Source organism: Salmo salar, chromosome 26 (assembly GCF_965601325.2).
Source record: "Salmo salar chromosome 26, fSalSal1, whole genome shotgun sequence".
Classification (NCBI taxonomy): domain Eukaryota; kingdom Metazoa; phylum Chordata; class Actinopteri; order Salmoniformes; family Salmonidae; genus Salmo; species Salmo salar.
The window spans coordinates 39841738-39865768 of NC_138316.1; the positions used below are offsets into that span (position 1 = coordinate 39841738).

Here is a 24031-nt window from a genome sequence, read left to right on the forward strand (position 1 = left end):
ACGAATGTTGATGTTTTGAATTACATCAACCCAATCAGAGCTGGGATTGCTCAGTCGCTACCAATCACAGAAGCGGTTGTTAGATAGCGCGTCTGGGTGAGGGCAGCTTCTGTAGCTGTCGGCGCTGGATAGCGGTGAGTTGATTATCCAATAAGACAAATACATGTTTTAAATGTCTATTAACATTTAGTGAACGTATTTTGCTGAATAAGAAGCTGCGATTCTGTGAAATAAAGACATAACTCTGATTTACAACAAACTGCTGGTTAGGAAACTCGAACATGTAGATGGGGTTCTGTTTGTGAGTTGCCTTTGTTTTGCCCAGTCTTCAACCGTACAAAACGATTACAGCTTTGTTTATCTTTAGATTAGGGTTACAATAATGTATTTTAAATAAAATATCCCAGCCTGCCAGCTCATTTGCATTCTAGGGAATACGGTCATCGGTCTGCAATGTGGGTAGACACTTAGCTTTCAAATGACACACATGTAGACTATTCTAGACTAGAAAGTAGCAGGCTATGACCTTCAAACATAGGCTTTTATAGATCTATAATATTTGATGTGCATAAATATTGCATATAGCCCAGGGCTCTCCAACCCTGTATCGGGAGAACTACGTCCTGTAGGTTTTCGCTCCAACCCTAATTTAGCGCAACTGATTCTAATAATTGGCTGCTTAATAAACCAGGTTAGTTGCAACTGGGGTTGAAACAAAAACCTACAGGAGGGTAACTCTCCAGGAACAGGGTTGGAGAGTCCTGATCTAGCCTAACAAAGATTTAGATCTATGTTTTATCATATGTGTTATGAAATCAGCCAAATGCATGTTGCAATCATGTTGTTCTAATCATCAGAAAGAATCTCTTTTGTCATCTTTCATCAATCTTTCATCTTGGCTATATTTTAAAGAGGCTGCTCAAAGCCTCAAACCAAAAGTCCCCCCTTTCAGACCTCATGCCAACTAGTATTTTGTGATACATAAGCTAGTAAAGTTTACTCTTTTTTTTATTTATTTATTTATTTTTTATTTTTTTAATTTTCCCCCTCCAAACCTTTGCCAGGTTACCCTCACTGATGCCTGGACAGCCATTTGGTCAAGAACCTAAAATTACATGAAGTTAAATACATGCATGTGTAACATCACAACCTTCCTTATACCCCCATTTATTAATCTTAAAGTGATTATTTGAACTATTGGACATTATGTTTATCATGTTCACAACCACTTTACTACTTAAAGATACTGTAGTAGGCAGCAAGCAGAGGGCCACATCAGCCAGCAAATGAGATTCGTTTCTGGTCATGTGACCTTGGGGCAGAACCATGGCAACGCCAGGACTTAATTAGTGGGGTGCAATGTCTACACATATAAATGCAGCCTAATTTGTAGAACTGACACAATTTCCTATTCTACATGACATAAAAAAATCATGCCTGTGACTAGACACTCATTTGCTGAGCAGGTGTGCGGTGGGTGGAAGGGGTTAAATCTAGCATGACAGGGGTGGGGTTGGGAGGAGTGGCTATATGTATCCAGTCGGCCACAGTTTGAGCTGAAGTTTTGGGGATTGACATTAGTCTTCAAATTAGCCTTTGTCTTTGTCTCTCAAGCTACTTTCCTAATTAGACTCAGTGTTATCAAAACAAGGAGCTGTTGGACAGTCTGATGAAGGAGACTAGTCTTTGTTAACCTCTGTCTCTCTCATACTGTGACTCCAGTCATCTCCGGTCAGGGTCTGACCCCTTGCAGAGGGAACACAGACTGAGTCTCAGCTAACTTTCCCTGTCACACAGATCCAATACTATAAAACAGAGGTACAGTAGCTCCTGGTAGAATTTGTCCTTAGACACCGATCTGGGATCAGCTAACCTTCCCAAATTGTAACCATACCCATTAGGAGGGAAAACGTAAAACTGTAGACCAGTGTCTATGGGAAACTTCATCCTACTCCAGAGAGCTCTATGCGCACTGCAAGAGAAGAGGCATGCCTCTCATAGGGAGCTGTATGTGTGGTGGGTTAAGATGAGAGAGACTTACAGCTCAGTAAGGATGCTGATATGCTCTAGGCTAGAAGTGATGGCCCAACTGCTCACTTTACAAAATGCTCTTAGCAGAGGCAGTCCTGTTGTTGTGACAGCGCTTTGAGGTAAACATGGGCTGACAGGAGACCCGGGGAATATAGCCAGGCCTTCTACTGACAACACAGGGCATTGTGCAAGACCCACAAGAGGTAAGCTGGATCTAAGAGACATCTAAAAATGAAAACGATAAAATAATTGACTGTTTAATGTATAATAATAAGGGTATTACCAGGGGTTAGGATATAGTGTCAAGTTTCGTCACTATTGAATTGTAGGAGAGGACAGTGTCAGTGGGAAAATCACCCCTTTATTATTTTATTTTAATTTTGACCCCCTTTTTATCTTGTCTCATCGCTGCAACTCCCCAAAGAGCTCGGGAGGCGAAGGTTGAGTCATGCATCCTCCAAAACATGACCTGCCAAACTGCACTTCTTAACACCCGCCCGCAAACTGCACCAATGTGTCGGAGGAAACACAGTTCAACTGACGACCGAGGTCAGCCTGTAGGCGCCCGGCCCGCCATAAGTAGTCGCTAGAGCGCGATGAGCCAAGTAAAGCCCCCCCCCCCCTCCGGCCAAACCCTCCCCTAACCCGGACGACACTGGGCAAATTGTGTGCCGCCCTATGGGACTCCTGATCACGGCCGGTTGTGATACAGCCCGGAATCGAACCCGTGTCTGTAGTGACTCCTCTAGCACTGCGATGCATTGCCTTAGACCACTCGGGAGGCCTAAATCAACCTGTTTTAACAGTGAATAATTCCACCACGTCTAAATTCCCAATTGAACCCTGGGGCCTACTGTATGTGGCCTTACAGGTCAATGTGTGGCAGTAGTATCAACATGACCGCCAGGATTTCTAAAATAACATCTCTTTCCCTCCATTTTGAATGTCATCCGTCCCTGTGTATTATTTATATTATATCAGTTTTATCCATCAGTGTATCTGATTGTGCCATATAATGCAGGCAGTCATAACATGTCAGCCTCTTCCGCTGTATATTGTTCTGGTTTCTCCAGTCTTATTCCGCTATAGCGCTAGCTGTGTGTCACTGGGAGAGGGAATAGAATGGCTGTGACTAGAGGGGAAGTCAGATCTCCATCAATGTACTCCATGTTTGTTTGAGTAGCATTGAAAGGAAAGTAATGGTCTTCATGGACAATTAGTGGGGCTAGGGTTTTTCTTCAGGACGTTGTATTTAAGGACTTTTTTCCAATAGCAATTTTTTCAAAATGTATATATTTTTGGCTTTCTTTGAATTTCCAACAGATGCCGAGTGAAACATTTATAATGACTAGTTCTAGTCTGTTGAGGTGTCTGAGTCATTGGCATGAACACCGACCTAATTGTGAAAGCAATACAAGACCCTGATAAGATCAGTCCACTCTCTCAACACCGGCCCAGCACCGCACACACCAGCCAGCGGCCAATACAATAAAGATTAGTCACTAGTATTCTATTCCATGTCATTGTATGGGGACATGGGCCCAGCAGCCCCAGACACGTCCGTTTCAATTCAAAGCAGTCGTATTCATATCACTAGACTGTTATTTGCTCTGGGCTGACCCATTGATTGCTGGCTCTAAGCCTCCGACTCCTCAAATAGGCACCCTGCTCAGCTGTTTGGCGGCTGGGTTGCTGCTAGCAACAATGAAAAGAGCAATGTGCAGATCAGTCTGTTCAATCATCTCTGTGTTCAGGAACAGGGGAGAGGGGGGGCTAGATGGCTACATTGTAAGGCTGTGACTTGTGATTTGTTTTGCATCTGTCACTCTCGGTCCCAGACAGGTGTCCGTGTCTAAATCAGTAGGATTACCTCTGATTGGGCTGATAGTTGCACACAGATCCCTGGTCAGTCCCCCTTTAAAACTCCCATTAAGATCAAATCGAGCTTTAGCACCCACCCTTCCGCTGCCTTCTGCTGCCCAGAGAGGGGACATCAGAGGTGGGATTCATTCCCTCCCCATCTGGGGTCCACAGGGAGAAGCACCATCTCTGACATGGGGTCTGTAAGCCTCTTAGCCCTCCAGTGGCCCAGCCCTCTTTCAGCCCATGTTTTCCTAATGTAGGCTTGTAAAGAGAGCAAGGGCCTTGTAGGCTGTTTGAATTGGGACTCCCTTTGTGCTCCTAATAGACTGGTCATGTTTGATAATGACTGCCTTCGTAGAGTGGAACCTTTTTCTGTGATTTTATTAGATCCCCATTAGAGACAGCTAGTCTTCCTGGGGTCTGACACATAGGCCTAACGAAAAATACATTACAGACAAAAATACTTTACAATTGACATACATTTAAAACATAGACGTTACAGACTTTTATATAAAATAACTTTTGGAGACCAGGGGCAGTGATTCCAATGGGTCCCGTGTGGCTCAGTTGGTAGAGCATGGTGTTTGCAACGCCAGGGTTGTGGGTTCGATTCCCACGGGGGACCAGTACGGGAAAAAAATAATAATAATGTATGAAATGTATGCATTCACTACTGTAAGTCGCTCTGGATAAGAGCGTCTGCTAAATGACTAAAATGTAAATGTAATGAACCTACTGCAGTCCCGTGTGGATCAGTTGGTAGAACATGGCGCTTGCAACGACAGGGTTGTGGGTTGGATTCCCACGGGGGACCAGTAGGTAAATGTATTATGTACTCACTACTGTAAGTCGATCTGGTTAAGAACATCTGCTAAATGACACAACATGTAAATAGAGCTTCAGCCAGCTGGTTCTGTTATCCCTATTCTCTCTGTTAGAAGCCCCTTTCTTACTGACTGGTAATGATGATATAGGCCTTGGTCTAGGCCTATTTAGGCCTAGTTTTGGGTGTATGAATGTTTTTAGTGTCGAACTGTGCTCCATGTTGACACTTGACAATCATACAGTTGACAAATGTAATTAAGTTGAATGTAAATTCAGCTGCTTGTGATTCCTGAACTATTGTCTGAATGTTGTCCCCCAGGCAATGATCATAGAGGTAAAAGACACCCAATGGGGCGTTTCTATTGACTGGTGGATTTGGGATCCCCTGTAGTTGCGCGACCGCTGTCGCTGGGAGCCTGTGACTGTAGGAGGCCGGCGGGTGACTGTAGGAGGCCGGCGGGTGACTGTAGGAGGCCGGCGGGTGACTGTAGGAGGCCGGCGGGTGACTGTAGGAGGCCGGCGGGTGACTGTAGGAGGCCGGCGGGTGACTGTAGGAGGCCGGCGGGTGACTGTAGGAGGCCGGCGGGTGACTGTAGGAGGCCGGCGGGTCTGTGAGCCTGGAGGAGGCCGGCGGGTCTGTGAGCCTGGAGGAGGCCGGCGGGTCTGTGAGCCTGTGACTGTAGGAGGCCGGCGGCTCTGGGAGCCATGTGACTGTAGGAGACGGCTGACACAGATGGTTCCACTCAGATGCCGCTACCACTCATTGTTTTTCCAGGAACATGTTTGGTGTGTAATCCTGGATTAACAGACAGAGATTTAGTGTTTAATTTCCAGCTGAATGTCAACAGCTACCCCAAAGACACAGGCAGGGTATTATGGAGGAGATAGCCCAGTGGGGTTTGTCCTGGACCCACAGCCAGGGGGATCGGGGGGTAGAGATCCTATCAGATGTCTCTGGTGGTGTGTCCCAACTCATTCTCAATCCCAATTTGAGTTCCTTGTGTAATGTAACACACACACCCCATGGGTGACAGAGGCTGCCAGATAAAACCAGGTGGCTGCATGTGGCCTCTCTCTTGATATCAGTCACTGGCTGTGTGATCTTATTATGTTAAGACCCTAATCCCAACCTATGATGAATGCACAGTGGAATGGAGGGATGAAATGGAGAGATAATGAAGGATATAGGGGATTGTACACTGGTTTGGGGGATACTGTAGGGATATGGCTGTGTGATGTTGAGTGGTTGTGATAGTCCTAAATGTTCTCTGATCCTTGATACTCCATGATAGGTGTTCAGAGGGCCCTCGGTAAAGGCCCTTGATTTAGTCTGTGGTGGTGGGATTCAGTTCTACTCTAGGTTCCTAGTAGGACTGGACTGACCTGTAGGATTCAGTTCTACTCTAGGTTCCTAGTAGGACTGGACTGACCTGTAGGATTCAGTTCTACTCTAGGATCCTAGTAGGACTGGACTGACCTGTAGGATTCAGTTCTACTCTAGGTTCCTAGTAGGACTGGACTGACCTGTAGGATTCAGTTCTACTCTAGGTTCCTAGTAGGACTGGACTGACCTGTGGGATTCAGTTCTACTCTAGGATCCTAGTAGGACTGGACTGACCTGTGGGATTCAGTTCTACTCTAGGTTCCTAGTAGGACTGGACTGACCTGTAGGATTCAGTTCTACTCTAGGATCCTAGTAGGACTGGACTGACCTGTAGGATTCAGTTCTACTCTAGGATCCTAGTAGGACTGGACTGACCTGTGGGATTCAGTTCTACTCTAGGATCCTAGTGGGACTGGACTGACCTGTAGGATTCAGTTCTACTCTAGGTTCCTAGTAGGACTGGACTGACCTGTAGGATTCAGTTCTACTCTAGGTTCCTGGTAGGACTGGACTGACCTGTGGGATTCAGTTCTACTCTAGGATCCTAGTAGGACTGGACTGACCTGTAGGATTCAGTTCTACTCTAGGATCCTAGTAGGACTGGACTGACCTGTGGGATTCAGTTCTACTCTAGGTTCCTAGTAGGACTGGACTGACCTGTAGGATTCAGTTCTACTCTAGGATCCTAGTGGGACTGGACTGACCTGTAGGATTCAGTTCTACTCTAGGTTCCTAGTAGGACTGGACTGACCTGTAGGACCAGGGGGCTGCTATGATCAGAGAAGTTCACACAACTGGGTTCACTGCTGTTCGTCAGACCCTTTTCTCTTTCCTCCAATAAGAGCATATTTTCACAGTGACACACATCGAGAGACAGTCACACACATTCACCACAGATTATTCCAGGACTCCTAGTGTAGAGGTAAAGACATGTCAGGGTGGAGGGATGAAGCATGACCAGGATGTAGGGATAGAGGCAGGGGTATATGAGCAGGATGTAGGGATAGAGGCAGGGGTATATGAGCAGGATGTAGGGATAGAGGCAGGGGTATATGAGCAGGATGTAGGGATAGAGGCAGGGGTATATGAGCGATATCAGCAACAGGATATGGATTCAGTTTGTATTTTGGGTGAGAGGTGTGTGTGTGTGTGTGTGTGTGTGTGTGTGTGTGTGTGTGTGTGTGTGTGTGTGTGTGTGTGTGTGTGTGTGTGTGTGTGTGTGTGTGTGTGTTGAAAAGACAGAGTAATGGGATTAGGAGTAACGCCTCTCGCGGGCGCAGGGAGAGCCACCTGACACTCGGTCTGTTGGGGATCTGGGGATTGTGGGGGACAGAGGGAGGGACGGGGTACAGGATGCGGGGGTCTAATCCGTGTCCATCTTTGGGAAGTCATTCCCAGAGCTCTGAGGATTTGGGGCTTTGGTTTCCGCTCTGCTAGCTTTGGTTAATCATGCTATGGGTGGGATGTGAGACATGGAGAGAAAGAGGGATGAATAGAGAGAAAGAGAGGAATTCATTAGCCTGTGGTGGTCTTGCAGGACAGAGTCCTAAACCAAAAGTATGGTGTCTGAATATAGGCAGGTGTGATATGCTCTATAAAGTAGCCTACACCTCTAAACCCTCCCCGGAACACGTACACCTCTAAACCCTCCCCGGAACACGAACACCTCTAAACCCTCCCCGGAACACGAACACCTCTAAACCCTCCCCGGAACACGAACACCTCTAAACCCTCCCCGGAACACGAACACCTCTAAACCCTCCCCGGAACACGTACACCTCTAAACCCTCCCCGGAACACGTACACCTCTAAACCCTCCCCGGAACACGTACACCTCTAAACCCTCCCCGGAACACGTACACCTCTAAACCCTCCCCGGAACACGAACACCTCTAAACCCTCCCCGGAACACGTACACCTCTAAACCCTCCCCGGAACACGTACACCTCTAAACCCTCCCCGGAACACGAACACCTCTAAACCCTCCCCGGAACACGTACACCTCTAAACCCTCCCCGGAACACGTACACCTCTAAACCCTCCCCGGAACACGAACACCTCTAAACCCTCCCCGGAACACGTACACCTCTAAACCCTCCCCGGAACACGAACACCTCTAAACCCTCCCCGGAACACGAACACCTCTAAACCCTCCCCGGAACACGTACACCTCTAAACCCTCCCCGGAACACGAACACCTCTAAACCCTCCCCGGAACACGAACACCTCTAAACCCTCCCCGGAACACGAACACCTCTAAACCCTCCCCGGAACACGAACACCTCTAAACCCTCCCCGGAACACGAACACCTCTAAACCCTCCCCGGAACACGAACACCTCTAAACCCTCCCCGGAACACGAACACCTCTAAACCCTCCCCGGAACACGAACACCTCTAAACCCTCCCCGGAACACGAACACCTCTAAACCCTCCCCGGAACACGAGCACCTCTAAACCCTCCCCGGAACACGAACACCTCTAAACCCTCCCCGGAACACGTACACCTCTAAACCCTCCCCGGAACACGAACACCTCTAAACCCTCCCCGGAACACGAACACCTCTAAACCCTCCCCGGAACACGTACACCTCTAAACCCTCCCCGGAACACGTACACCTCTAAACCCTCCCCGGAACACGTACACCTCTAAACCCTCCCCGGAACACGTACACCTCTAAACCCTTTGCAGAACACATAGTCTACTGGCTGTGTAGCCTACTTTGTAATCCCTCCATCAGGATCAACACTACCGTTCAAAAGTGTGGGGTCACTTAGAAATGTCCTTGTTTTTGAAAGAAAAGCAAAACATTTTGTCCATTAAAATAACATCAAATTGATCAGAAATACAGTGTAGACATTGTTAATGTTGTAAATGACTATTGTAGCTGGAAACGGTCGATTTTTAATGGAATAGCTACATAGGCATACAGAGGCCCATTATCAGCAACCATCACTCCTGTGTTCCAATGGCACGTTGTGTTAGCTAATCCAAGTTTATCATTTTAAAAGGCAAATTGATCATTAGAAAACCCTTTTGCAATTATGTTAGCATAGCTGAAAACTGTTGTTCTGATTAAAGAAGCAATATAACTGGCCTTCTTTAGACTAGTTGAGTATCTGTGCTTTTCTTTCAAAAACAAGGACATTTCTAAGTGACCCCAAACTGTTGAATGGTAGTGTATATGGAAGTCATTCTCACCAGGGCTAGAGCAAGGCTATATTTTTTGGGGGAAACATTAGATGTATTATCTCTACCATACCTTTTATTATGCAGTTGATATTTCCTTTGAAATGTCCCTTACGTTGGGGAAAAAAAATTATATTTCAGTTTTTTTGCGTGTGTGTGTGTGTGTGTGTCTTGACCGTGTGTGTAAAGATTGAGTCACTCTCTCCCCATCCGGCAGGTTGTGTTCTGAGTAAAAGTCAATACCCTGAGTGGTGCTGCAGTGTTTGTTCAGACGACACACTGTTGTGTGTGTGTGTGTGTGTGTGTGTGTGTGTGTGGCAGTCAACAAAGACTACTCGTTCCATTTCCATGGCTCCCACAGAACTGGATAACTGTACTGAAGACCCTGGTCAGCATGGCTGATGCAGGGAGGGCAGTGTTAGGGATTGATGCTCATATGAAGCTGTACTGAAGACCCTGGTCAGCATGGCTGATGCAGGGAGGGCAGTGTTAGGGACTGATGCTCGTATGAAGCTGTACTGAAAACCCTGGTCAGCATGGCTGATGCAGGGAGGGCAGTGTTAGGGACTGATGCTCGTATGAAGCTGTACTGAAGACCCTGGTCAGCATGGCTGATGCAGGGAGGGCAGTGTTAGGGACTGATGCTCGTATGAAGCTGTACTGAAGACCCTGGTCAGCATGGCTGATGCAGGGAGGGCAGTGTTAGGGATTGATGCTCGTATGAAGCTGTACTGAAGACCCTGGTCAGCATGGCTGATGCAGGGAGGGCAGTGTTAGGGATTGATGCTCGTATGAAGCTGTACTGAAGACCCTGGTCAGCATGGCTGATGCAGGGAGGGCAGTGTTAGGGATTGATGCTCGTATGAAGCTGTACTGAAGACCCTGGTCAGCATGGCTGATGCAGGGAGGGCAGTGTTAGGGATTGATGCTCGTATGAAGCTGTACTGAAGACCCTGGTCAGCATGGCTGATGCAGGGAGGGCAGTGTTAGGGACTGATGCTCGTATGAAGCTGTACTGAAAACCCTGGTCAGCATGGCTGATGCAGGGAGGGCAGTGTTAGGGATTGATGCTCGTATGAAGCTGTACTGAAAACCCTGGTCAGCATGGCTGATGCAGGGAGGGCAGTGTTAGGGATTGATGCTCGTATGAAGCTGTACTGAAGACCCTGGTCAGCATGGCTGATGCAGGGAGGGCAGTGTTAGGGATTGATGCTCGTATGAAGCTGTACTGAAAACCCTGGTCAGCATGGCTGATGCAGGGAGGGCAGTGTTAGGGACTGATGCTCATATGAAGCTGCTAGGCTGGTATGTTTGTCCGTCCCCTGCAAGGTGTCGATTGGTCAATCTCACACAGGGTCTAAGGTTAGGCTGGTTCTGTGGTGTCAACAGGCTGTAGAGCCCCTGAGAATGAAACACCAGGGAGTGTGACACTCGTCTCCGCTGCACACTGCTCCTAGAGCTGCTAATAGACTAGCTGCAGTGACAGCCCACCCCTCACCTCTCTGTCCCCTGAATGAAGCGCTGTAATGATGTGTGTTGTGTTTTTGTAGGTGGTGAGATGTTCCGCAGTGCGCTGGGGAAGACCCTGGGCTTCGTGGGATACACCATCCAGTACGGCTGCATCGCCCACTGTGCCTTTGAGTACATCGGAGAGTTTGTTGCGGTGTGTAGGATACTTTTCCCTCTGTGGTCATGGTCTGTGAATTCCCGAGTAACAACTTCAATGTTAATGTCTGTGAATTTACCCACAGTGCTCTGGTCCTTCTATGGAGCCCACCATCACAAGCCACGACGTTGTCTTCTCAGAACGCTTGAGCCACCATCTCTGCAGAATCGAGAAGTGTGTTTTAGTTTTCAATTTGAAATTCTCAAAGTTGGTAAAGCGAAACGTAGCTTACCCTAAGTGGTGGCTTTTTGCACCATAACCCCTTGATGTTCTCCCTAATGTCTGTCAATGACATCACACCCCATGGATCCTGTCTTCTCTGTCTTCAGTGGTGATATAGTCATCGCTAAGAGTCCGTTTGATCCACATATGAACGTCTGTAAAAGAGTCATCGGTTTGGAGGGAGACAAAGTCTGTACCAGTGGCCCCTCGGATATCTTCAAGACCCACCAATACGTAAGTATTCATCAGCAGTCATGCCCCAGGACTCTCCAGGACTCTCAGCCACATGTACAGTATTCTACCTTTAGTTTACCAGGTAAGAGTATTGAGAGCACATTTACAACAACAACCTAGAGAAGAGTTTCAGACGAGGGCTTGAAATGAGCCAGTAAAGCAATACATTCTGGATGAATGATTAAGCCTTGTCAAGACACTTCATGTTGTGTTTCAGATAGTCTCTCATTTCAGTAAATCATCTTCATAAGTAGCCAAACCCCTGTGTCTTCAACTCAATCCCAGTGTGTTCTGGGTGTTTACATTCTAGACCATGCACATCCATCTTGTGTCGTCAGTCCAAATATCATGCTTTGACAGCGACTGCATTTCCTCAGAGCCGTGGTTGTTGTGGAACCACTGTCATTGCATTCTTATTACTGCTCTCCCCCGGCCACGCCGCCCTCAGCCACCGCTCAGCCTACCAATCTCTCTGAAGCCTGTTAGAGTTAGTGCCAACCGAGTGGACAGGTTGATGGGTGGGCTGAGGTGTGTGTGTTGTGTGTGTGTGTGTGTGTGTGTGTACACACACTCTCACATGAACAGTGGAGGTATAGGGGAATGTAACCACACACAGGATGTGCTGGTGTCATCCAGGAAATGAAAGAAACTAATTTTCCTCTGGGAACAGGTTTCATCTCTACACACAGGCAGTAAAGCTATATTGAACTGGTTACTGCAGAACAGGTTTCACCTCTACACACAGGCAGTAAAGCTATATTGAACTGGTTACTGCAGAACAGGTTTCATCTCTACACACAGGCAGTAAAGCTATATTGAACTGGTTACTGCAGAACAGGTTTAATCTCTACACATGTGTTGGTCAAAGGTCTCAGCCTACAGATGTACTCTCTTAATTGGATCACTCTGTTGTCGCAGAAAATGCATACATGTTGTGTATTCAAGTTTTAAAATGTATTCTAATGTTTGTAATTCACACTTTAAAATATCAGACTTGATTTACCCTTACGTAAAATGTATCAACCCATACAAAAATGTCCATAATAATAATAATAATCCACATAATAATTCACATTTCCTGATACTGCAGGATTATTTCCCTGCTGTGAGAAACTGGTCAAATTAAGATGGCAGATTTGTACCTCTGAAATGTGTCTCAGTGCAAGACATGGGTCAACAATGAATAAGACCAGACCAATCTCTGTAGGATTTCCCCTGTCAAAACACACACCAAAATGTCTGTCAACACAGTTGGTTGTGGTGTTAATGAAATAGAAGCCTTGTGTGACATAAGGCATCCCACCATGCACCTAGACGTTAGGCGTGTGTGTTTTTGTTTGTGTACTATATGAGAGCCTGTCCTCACCTCCTCTTTCTTCTGACAGGCAGGCAGGTTCTTTCCTCCCACGTTGATGATGAGGAGATGGACAAATTGGCTTGTCACCTCTTAGGAGTCTTTCCTACAGTATGTCTGATGCATTGTCACAACAGACATTTGATCCATGATATGATGGTGGGTGTCTTTGAGAGAGATGAGAGAGACAGAGGGGGAGTGAGAGAGAGAGCCTTCAGAGTCTAAAGCTATTCCCTCCATGTTAGACAAAACACTGTACCTCAATGATATTAGTCTAATGATCAGAGCAGGGTGAGGCCTTAACCAGCACTGTACCTCAATGATATTATTCTAATGATCAGAGCAGGGTGGGGCATTAAACAGCACTGTACCTCAATCATGTTAGCTTAATGAGCGGAGCAGGGTAAGGCCTTAAACAGCACTGTACCTCAATCATGTTAGCTTAATGAGCGGAGCAGGGTGAGGCCAGACCAGGCTGTTGAACGGCAGACTTCACTATCTAGGTGAGCTCAGCTTTCCCACCTTGACACGTCTCTGACAGGTACACATAGCCTCGCCCCCACCCCTTCAACCACCCAACCACAGAACAGGTTCCATCACTCCCTCAGGTTCCATCACTCCCTCAGAACAGAGTCCCATCACAACATAGCCGCCAGGCTGAGCTAAGATACGCCACTCAACCCTAAACCCTAGCTGGGCACACAGCCTGACTGGATGACTGGGCTGGCTGGAAGTGTGTTGTGGGAAGTAACAATGCCTGTTGATTATGCTTTGACTGAGCGCTCTCATTCTGTTCTGGTGACTCAGTGTAGGGAGTTGGGAGAGGGCATGTCAGACTCAGGGCTTAGTGTCATGGAGAAGTAGGTAAACAGTTCATGAGGAGTGTTTGCTTCTCTGCTTGTCAATCATGCAGGTGCTTATCCTTGACATCCTCCTCTCTACCTTCACTCAACACTGGTGTGTGATCCATAAATGAGTTTTCAGAGACTGCTGTGGTTACGATGGCCTGCGGTGAGCTTGCAGGTGTTTAATCAGGGAAGAAGAGTTCCACCAACTATGACGGGGACAGAATTTAAACATGTCTACCTCCTTCCACTACCTCCAGTATTTTGGATTTATTTAACTAGGCAAGTCAGTTAAGAACAAATTCTTATTTTCAATGACAGCCTAGGAACAGTGGGTTAACTGCCTTGTTCAGGGGCAGAACGGCAGATTTTTACCTTGTCAGCTCGGGGATTCGATCTTGCAACCTTTCGGTTACTAGTCCAACACTCTAACCACACCCCGATATCATACCCCTAGGTAATAACAAGGATCCATTTGAACATCCGGTGCAGGTAAAATGAAAGGGGAGGTTTGTTCTACCCTCTGGTTAAGTTAGGGTTCAAGAGGAGAACGTCAGGGACGTCCGTTTCTACAAATGATAGTCTCACCTCTCTTTACACCCTCTCATTCATAATAAAGTGTACGTTTCTGACATGTGTTAACCTGCAAGGTGATGTGTAAACCCTCTGTCTTTCACCACATCATAATATACTGGAATAATAATATATGGCATTTAGCAGACGCTTTTATCCAAAGCGGATTACAGTTATGCATGCATACATTTAAACATATGGGTGGCCCAGGGAATCGAACCCACAACCCTGTCGATGCCAGCACCATGCTCTTCCAACTGAGCCACACATGGCAGATCAGCTTTCACAGGCCTTTTACAGGCCTTTTAACAATAACCAATTAATTACCAGTTCATTAGTGGTAAATAAATCTAACTATAGATTTCAGAGAAGTTACTTTGCGATGCCCTGCCTGTGGAATGTTCTCTACAGGGTCATTAGTTTGATGCTCCGAATCAATCGGAGCTTTGGTGTTTGTGTGTCTGTGTATTTGTTGATCACTCTTGATTGACCCGCAACAGATGGATCTAAATTGATTGACCTTGTTAGTAGTGGACAGAATGGAGTCTAGATCCTGAATAGAGTTGACCTATACCTTTATGTTGGATTAGTTAGGTAGAGTTCCTCCAAACCTTCACTCCATGGGCCCTAAACTTTGACCACCACTAGTGTATGCTAACTAGTATTAAAGTGTTTGCTAAACTTTGAGGCAGTGTAATGGACTCAGATTAGACCTTCTGCTAGACTAAAAAGCACTTTCAATAACGACATTGTCATGTGTTTCTATGGAGACTTGAACCTGCTTTGAACCCAGAAGTAGTCTGAACCTGTGTTCAAGCAGCCGGCCCTTTTGTGTCTCCTAAAACATAGATGAGCGTGCCTACCGACAGGGTGGTGTTGATGATATCACACCTCTGACCTTTCTGAGCAGGACAAAGGCAGTGAGTCAGTCTAAGATGGAGGCTGAGGCTGGAGCGTAGCAGGGGCTTATGGTCCAGCAGATGACAAATGGCGCCGGCGTTCCTCTCTGGTTCCCGTGTCCTTGGGAGCGGCCATATGTTGCCATGCTACTGAGGGGTAATGGTGGGAATGCAGCAGGCTGACATATGCTTCTCAGATGACTCTCTTAGTGACATTCGTTTGTGTCATCGTTGTTCTCGGGGGCCGAGTTGTTTACCTCGTGTTAGGTCAATATGTCACTGCATCACGATTAGTGTCAGCTCATCTATGGAATATGAACCGCAACACAATGCATAGGTTAATACTGCATAATGATTCTGGATGTTGGGACGATTGCGATACGATGGATGTGCACAATTGGAATCAAGACATCAGTGTTTGTGTCTCCCCCCCCACCCTCTGTTCTGATAATATTCTCATCTGATTTCATCTCCCTCTCCTTTCTCCCCAAGACTTTGTCCATTAAAAAGTTAGGCAACACAAACATAGAGTTGCAGATTGTGATGCCCATTATGACAATATAATGTGTTGTTGATCCTGTCTTCACATATAGGAGGGACGAGGAACTTAATTATGGCCTTGACAAGATTACTCTAGTAAAGTGATGAGATTAATCATAATTGGTGTCACTGTGGATTAGCGCTCGCTCCGATTGGCCGCCCCACTGGCAGCTCGGGCCTCACTAGTGGAGACCCGTGGACGATTCTGACTGAAAAGCTTCAGCCCTGGCCTCTCTCGCGCTCTCTCTCTCGCTCTCTCTCTCGCTCTCTCTCTCGCTCGCTCACTCTCTCGCTCCTACTTTCCCCCCCCTCTCTTGGTAAGAGGGGGTTAGATCTCAGCCAACAGCCTAATGGCCCCTTTTGAAGTCCCACTAAATCCCTCTGCCCCGTTACCCATGACCCCTTGCTCCTATGACCGTCCGGGGTTAAAGGAGGACAGACCAGGGGTTGGGGTGAGGGAAGGTAGGGGGTGATGTTCAGTTGGGGTGAGGGAAGGTAGGGGGTGATGTTCAGTTGGGGTGAGGGAAGGTAGGGGGTGAGGCGGCTGAGGTGGGCTCTCTTTACATAATGGTGGGTGACGGGTGCTAGCTCTGTAGTGTCTCACTCCTTCATGTAAACAAAGTTTAAAAGCTAGGTCAGGGAATGGTGTTGTTTACAGTATAGCTGGCTGTTGCAGTCGTCGTGGAACAAATTCAATATTTTCTATCGTTGTGTTTTTTCCCGTGTCATCCCGTCGGTGTGTGTCTTGCCGTGGGTGTGTGTCTTGCCGTGGGTGTGTGTCTAGGTTCCAAAAGGGCACGTGTGGCTGGAAGGGGATAATCTTAGGAATTCCACAGACTCCAGGAGCTACGGCCCAGTTCCCTATGCCCTGATACGAGGTCGTGTCTGCTTAAAGGTAAGGAGGGCAACATCGCCCGACCCGGCTCACATTAATTTGAACCTTTAGAGTTAGTATAATGGTCTGTATAAAGAGTTAGTATAATGGTCTGTATAAAGAGTTAGTATAATGGTCTGTATAAAGAGTTAGTCTAATGGTCTGTATAAAGAGTTAGTCTTATGGTCTGTATAAAGAGTTAGTCTAATGGTCTGTATAAAGAGTTAGTCTAATGGTCTGTATAAAGAGTTAGTAGAATGCTCTGGTCTGCGTAAAGAGTTAGTAGAATGCTCTGGTCTGTGTAAAGAGTTAGTAGAATGCTCTGGTCTGTGTAAAGAGTTAGTGGAATGCTCTGGTCTGTATAAAGAGTTAGTAGAATGCTCTAGTCTGTATAAAGAGAGATCTGTGCCACTTTTACGATATCACAGCCTCCTTTTGACTTTGCCCATGGCCGTGATGAAATATGAAATGCCTTGCACTGAAATTGATTGTAGGTTTACTGGTGCTTTGCCTGGATTCCAAATATTCCTTATTCCCCATTCTGTGGCAAGTTGAGTAAATGCAAACACTCAAACAAGTTGGAAGTTCAAGGCAGATCTGTCTCGTAGACCAAGGCCTGGGCAACCTATTGTCTAGCTGTCCATTCTGCTGTGTTGTCATGTCACTGGATGTCATAGCAACCATGACCCTGGAAACAGGTCAGCCAACCTTCTGTCCGTTTGACTGGACAGCAGCCGTCCGCTGGGGGCCCAATGACGAGACTTGACGACGGTTTTATGAAGTCGCATACAACATTAAAATCCACGTTACCAAGCGTATCCAGGAAGTGAGGATGTTGGAATAGTCATGATAAACACATTATGTAACGGATAAATGTTGTTTGTTCTTCTTTTATGAGAGTCCTATTAACCCAACGTCTTCTGTCTTCTCCTTCTCCTTTGTTTGTTTTGGTGTTTTTCTCTCTTTCCAGCTCTGGCCTCTACATCATGTTGGTGCCCTCAACCAAAGTCCCACAGGACGAGTCGTAAAAAGGAGTGACTGAGTCTACTGACCTGTGTACATGCATCATTTTGTAATATTTTCTAAATAAAGGCGTATTTATCATTAAGAATTTTGTCCCTCAATTTGACTGACAATTTTTGAGTTCATTTGGGTTGAATTGTAGGGTATGTTTGAGTCAAATGTGAAAATGCATGGATAGTTGATCTGCAGGTTGATAACGTACCAGGCATAGTGATCTGGGGGTTCCAGTGTGTTGGCAGGAGCAGCACCCTGCTCTGTAGGAACAACATCACGTGAGGAGGGAGGTAAACTGTGCCTCTGTGGAGCTGCTAGTGGTAGAGGAGGGAAGGAGAGAGGGAGGAGAAGGAGAGAGTTGTTTCTCTCACGCTCCACTTTGATATGATTTTGGACTAAGTTAATTTCTTGGGATGACAGAAGAAATCATCTCTGACCCAGCTAACTCATCAGATTACAGTGAATAACTGAAATCCAGCATCCTGAAGTAGAGGCCATTCATTTAAATCAGTTGAATTGTCCTGGATTTGACATCTTCTGCCACTGTAGACCTGAGATCCCTACTTTTAGAATCTCTACATGTATAATTGACTGGCCCACAATGCAGGGCGTGCTGTATGTATCATCCCTGACAGACATGGAAAATGGGAATCAAGAAGGATCAAAGAAGCTCAACATCTACAAAGGGATACAAAAAAGTGTTATTCATTTCAGGTTTACCTTTTCTCACTGTTGTGGTAAAACAAAAGCTTTTCTTGCTGATTAATATTTCATTGGGCCAACAAGGCAATTGGACAAATGTTAACATTTCCCATTTAGCCATTGAATATTTATAAGCACTTAGTAAGGCAAAGCTCACAACTGAATAGGTAGTGTATACACTCTACACTACTCTTCAATTGATGTGGGGAGGAAGAGGGATGTTTGGCATTTTTGGGAATGCTTTGCAATCCGTGTGACAAGTTTTCAGGGTCAACTGCAAATACACAAAATATCTTTAATATCAAACCTATAACATGTCCAGTCCACCATCAGCCGCTGAAAATATGACTGCATACAGTGCATTCAGGAAGTGCTGAGATCCCTTAACTTTTATAGCCTTATTCCAAAAATTTATTAAATTGGTGTTTTTCCTCCTCAAAACAGGTTTTTAGAAATGTTTGCAAATGTATTAAAAATAAAAAACATCACATTTATGTAAGTTTTCAGACCAGTACTTTGTTGAAGCACCTTTGGCAGTAATTACAGCCTCAATTCTTGGGTATGACGCTACAAGCTTGGCACATCTGTATTTGGCAAGTTTCTCCCATTCTTCTCTGCAGATCCTCTCAAGCTCTGTCAGGTTGGATGGGGAGCGTCGCTGCACAGCTATTTTCAGGTCTCTCCAGAGATGTCCGATCGGGTTCAAGTCCGGGCTCTGGCTGGGCCACTCAAGGACATTCAGAGATTTGTCCCAAAGCCACTCCTGCTTTGTATTGGCTGTATATTTAGGGCTGTTGTCCTGTTGGAAGGTGAACCTTCACCCCAGTCTGAGGTCCTGAGCACTCTGGAGCAGGTTTTCATCAAGGATCTCTCTGTACTTTGCTCCGTTCATCTTTCCCTCGATCCTGACTAGTCTCCCAGTCCCTGCCACTGAAAAACATCCCCACAGCATGACGCTACAGCATTGTCAAGTGTGGGACCTTATATAGACAGATGTGTGCCTTTCCAAATCCTGTCTAATCAATAGAATTTACCACAGGTAGACTCCAATCAAGTTGTAGAAACATCTCAAGGATGATCAATGGAAACAGGATGCACCTGAGCTCAGTTTTGAGTCTCATAGCAAAGGGTCTGAATACTTATGTAAATAAGGTATATGTATATGGAGGTATTTATGTTTTTTATTTTTAATTATTTAGCAAACATTTCTAAAAACCTGTGTTCGCTTTGTCATAATGGGGTATTGTGTGTAGATTGAGTATTTAATTTGTTTATCCGTTTAAGAATAAGGCTATAACGTAACAAAATGTGGAAAACATCAAGAGGTCTGAACACTTTCTGAATGCACTATATGTTCCGCAGTACAAATGTACCTATTTAACATAATGCAGCCAAATATATTATTAAACACATTTTCCTCAACAACAATGATTTGGTTTGTCAAGAGGTGAACTAGGACTGTATGTAGCCCAACTGTCAGTCAACCAGGATTTTTATGACACCAGTGTAAACATTTACATTTACATTTAAGTCATTTAGCAGACGCTCTTATCCAGAGCGACTTACAAATTGGTGCATTCACCTTATGATATCCAGTGGAACAACCACTTTACAATAGTGCATCTAAATCTTTTAAGGGGGGGGGGGGGGTTAGAAGGATTACTTTATCCTATCCTAGGTATTCCTTAAAGAGGTGGGGTTTCAGGTGTCTCCGGAAGGTGGTGATTGACTCCGCTGTCCTGGCGTCGTGAGGGAGCTTGTTCCACCATTGGGGTGCTAGAGCAGCGAACAGTTTTGACTGGGCTGAGCGGGAACTGTGCTTCCTCAGAAGTAGGGGGGCCAGCAGGCCAGAGGTGGATGAACGCAGTGCCCTTGTTTGGGTGTAGGGCCTGATCAGAGCCTGAAGCTATGGAGGTGCCGTTCCCTTCACAGCTCCGTAGGCAATCACCATGGTCTTGTAGCGGATGCGAGCTTCAACTGGAAGCCAGTGGAGAGAGCGGAGGAGCGGGGTGACGTGAGAGAACTTGGGAAGGTTGAACACCAGACGGGCTGCGGCGTTCTGGATGAGTTGTAGGGGTTTAATGGCACAGGCAGGGAGCCCAGCGAACAGCGAGTTGCAGTAATCCAGACGGGAGATGACAAGTGCCTGGATTAGGACCTGCGCCGCTTCCTGTGTGAGGCAGGGTCGTACTCTGCGAATGTTGTAGAGCATGAACCTACAGGATCGGGTCACCGCCTTGATGTTAGTGGAGAACGACAGGGTGTTGTCCAGGATCACGCCAAGGTTCTTAGCACTCTGGGAGGAGGACACAAGGGAGTTGTCAACCGTGATGGCGAGATCATGGAACGGGCAGTCCTTCCCCAGGAGGAAGAGCAGCTCTGTCTTGCCGAGGTTCAGCTTGAGGTGGTGATCCGTCATCCACACTGATATGTCTGACAGACATGCAGAGATGCGATTCGCCGCCTGGTTATCAGAAGGGGGAAAGGAGAAGATTAATTGTGTGTCGTCTGCATAGCAATGATAGGAGAGACCATGTGAGGATGTGACAGAGCCAAGTGACTTGGTGTATAGCGAGAATAGGAGAGGGCCTAGAACAGAGCCCTGGGGGACACCAGTGGTGAGAGCGCATGGTGCGGAGACAGATTCTCGCCACGCCACCTGGTAGGAGCGACCTGTCAGGTAGGACGCAATCCAAGCGTGGGCCGCGCCGGAGATGCCCAACTCGGAGAGGGTGGAGAGGAGGATCTGATGGTTCACAGTATCAAAGGCAGCAGATAGGTCTAGAAGGATGAGAGCAGAGGAGAGAGAGTTAGCTTTAGCAGTGCGGAGAGCCTCCGTGACACAGAGAAGAGCAGTCTCAGTTGAATGCCCAGTCTTGAAACCTGACTGATTAGGATCAAGAAGGTCATTCTGAGAGAGATAGCAGGAGAGCTGGCCAAGGACGGCACGTTCAAGAGTTTTGGAGAGAAAAGAAAGAAGGGATACTGGTCTGTAGTTGTTGACATCGGAGGGATCGAGTGTAGGTTTTTTCAGAAGGGGTGCAACTCTCGCTCTCTTGAAGACGGAAGGGACGTAGCCAGCGGTCAAGGATGAGTTGATGAGCGAGGTGAGGAAGGGGAGAAGGTCTCCGGAAATGGTCTGGAGAAGAGAGGAGGGGATAGGGTCAAGTGGGCAGGTTGTTGGGCGGCCGGCCGTCACAAGACGCGAGATTTCATCTGGAGAGAGAGGGGAGAAAGAGGTCAAAGCACAGGGTAGGGCAGTGTGAGCAGGACCAGCGGTGTCGTTTGACTTAGCAAACGAGGATCGGATATCGTCAACCTTCTTTTCAAAATGGTTGACGAAGTCATCCGCAGAGAGGGAGGAGGGGGGGAGGGGGAGGAGGATTCAGGAGGGAGGAGAAGGTAGCAAAGAGCTTCCTAGGGTTAGAGGCAGATGCTTGGAATTTAGAGTGGTAGAAAGTGGCTTTAGCAGCAGAGACAGAAGAGGAGAATGTAGAGAGGAGGGAGTGAAAGGATGCCAGGTCCGCAGGGAGGCGAGTTTTCCTCCATTTCCGCTCGGCTGCCCGGAGCCCTGTTCTGTGAGCTCGTAGTGAGTCGTCGAGCCACGGAGCAGGAGGGGAGGACCGAGCCGGCCTGGAGGATAGGGGACAGAGAAAATCAAAGGATGCAGAAAGGGAGGAGAGGAGGGTTGAGGAGGCAGAATCAGGAGATAGGTTGGAGAAGGTTTGAGCAGAGGGAAGAGATGATAGGATGGAAGAGGAGAGAGTAGCGGGAGAGAGAGAGCGAAGGTTGGGACGGCGCAATACCATCCGAGTAGGGGCAGAGTGAGAAGTGTTGGATGAGAGCAAGAGGGAAAAGGATACAAGGTAGTGGTCGGAGATTTGGAGGGGAGTTGCAATGAGATTAGTGGAAGAACAGCATCTAGTAAAAATGAGGTCAAGCGTATTGCCTGCCTTGTGAGTAGGGGGGGAAGGTGAGAGGGTGAGGTCAAAAGAGGAGAGGAGTGGAAAGAAGGAGGCAGAGAGGAATGAGTCAAAGGTAGACGTGGGGAGGTTAAAGTCACCCAGAACTGTGAGAGGTGAGCCATCCTCAGGAAAGGAACTTATCAAGACGTCAAGCTCATTGATGAACTCTCCAAGGGAACCTGGAGGGCGATAAATGATAAGGATGTTAAGCTTGAAAGGGCTGGTAACTGTGACAGCATGGAATTCAAATGAGGAGATAGACAGATGGGTCAGGGGAGAAAGAGAGAATGTCCACTTGGGAGAGATGAGGATTCCAGTGCCACCACCCCGCTGGCTCGATGCTCTAGGGGTATGCGAGAACACGTGGGCAGACGAGGAGAGAGCAGTAGGAGTAGCAGTGTTATCTGTGGTAATCCATGTTTCCGTCAGCGCCAGGAAGTCTAGGGACTGGAGGGTAGCATAGGCTGAGATGAACTCAGCCTTGTTGGCTGCAGACCGGCAGTTCCAGAGGCTGCCGGAGACCTGGAACTCCACGTGGGTCGTGCGCGCTGGGACCACCATGTTAGAGTGGCAGCGGCCACGCGGTGTGAAGCGTTTGTATGGCCTGTGCAGAGAGGAGAGAACAGGGATAGACAGACACATAGTTGACAAGCTACAGAAGTGTTGTTTCTTGTATTATTGTCTCTTGTGTCTTTAGAGAACTGTTTCACTTTGATATCCTTTTTCTTCTGTCCTGATTTCCTCTTTAAGATAAAGTAAAGACTGTCTTACTGGGCTGGCTCCTCCACAAGGCCTTCTTCAGCAGTAGTTCAAAGCCCACTGTTTATCCTGCTTAGACAGCCCTGACCTAAGGACATGACGCCGTTCTCATACACCTAGTAAAGCAGCTCAGCTGGTCACTCTCCAGAAGAGAGAGGGCCTCCTCCTCACAGTTCCCCAGGGGCTGTGAGGGCCAGACGGCTGCCCGTCCCTGTCCAGCTGCCTCATCTGTCTGGCGGGGATGTAGGGTCAGAAACTGGCTTTCTGTGACACTGAATTCTCTGCCTGAGTGTGATCGTGCCTTCTGGGAGGGCCACTCGTGTGTTTGTGTGCGTGACATCATTTGCATATGTGTGTGTATACATGTTTTATTTACAGTAGCAGAGAGGGTTTGGCTTGAAGCACATCTATTTTTCCTATCTTAACTTCATCTGCTGTGTGTCAACACAGTGCCAGTGTCCAAGTGAAATGCTGACACAGGGAATCTGTTTATATTTTCATAACCTAGTGCCCCATAGAGGGAGCTCACTGTCCTTCGGCAGTTTGAGGACTAGAGGGAGAATCGCACTGTGATCTGCTGCACAAGCAATGGTGGATACTGTAAACTTGGGGATTAGCTCCCACAGATGGTGGATACACAGATGGTGGATACTGTTAACTTGGGGATTAGCTCCCACAGATGGTGGATACACAGATGGTGGATACTGTTAACTTGGGGATTAGCTCCCACAGATGGTGGATACTGTTAATTTGGGGATTAGCTCCCACAGATGGTGGATACTGTAAACTTGGGGATTAGCTCCCACAGATGGTGGATACTGTTAATTTGGGGATTAGCTCCCACAGATGGTGGATACTGTTAACTTGGGGATTAGCTCCCACAGATGGTGGATACTGTAAACTTGGGGATTAGCTCCCACAGATGGTGGATACTGTAAACTTGGGGATTAGCTCCCACAGATGGTGGATACTGTAAACTTGGGGATTAGCTCCCACAGATGGTGGATACTGTAAACTTGGGGATTAGCTCCCACAGATGGTGGATACTGTTAACTTGGGGATTAGCTCCCACAGATGGTGGATACACAG

At 47.0% G+C, this 24031-nt stretch overlaps 1 protein-coding gene across 1 annotated transcript; it reads left to right on the top strand.

Moving 5' to 3' along the window:
- Positions 1 to 30: 30 nt before the first annotated feature.
- LOC106587724 (mitochondrial inner membrane protease subunit 1) lies at positions 31 to 17610 on the top strand. The gene is made up of 6 exons (XM_014176327.3): positions 31 to 134; positions 10843 to 10955; positions 11044 to 11132; positions 11288 to 11414; positions 16410 to 16520; positions 17470 to 17610. Exons 2-6 carry the CDS (start codon positions 10851 to 10853, stop codon positions 17539 to 17541), a joined length of 504 nt encoding a protein of 167 aa, XP_014031802.1. The 5' UTR covers positions 31 to 134; positions 10843 to 10850; the 3' UTR covers positions 17542 to 17610.
- Positions 17611 to 24031: the final 6421 nt, after the last annotated feature.

Coding starts and splice junctions, on each gene's coding strand:
- LOC106587724 (XM_014176327.3), top strand. CDS start 10,851: ATGTTCCGCAGTGCGCTGGGGAAGACCCTGGGCTTCGTGGGATACACC. Junction 10,956..11,043: donor ACATCGGAGAGTTTGTTGCG/GTGTGTAGGATA, acceptor ATTTACCCACAG/TGCTCTGGTCCTTCTATGGA. Junction 11,133..11,287: donor CATCTCTGCAGAATCGAGAA/GTGTGTTTTAGT, acceptor CTCTGTCTTCAG/TGGTGATATAGTCATCGCTA.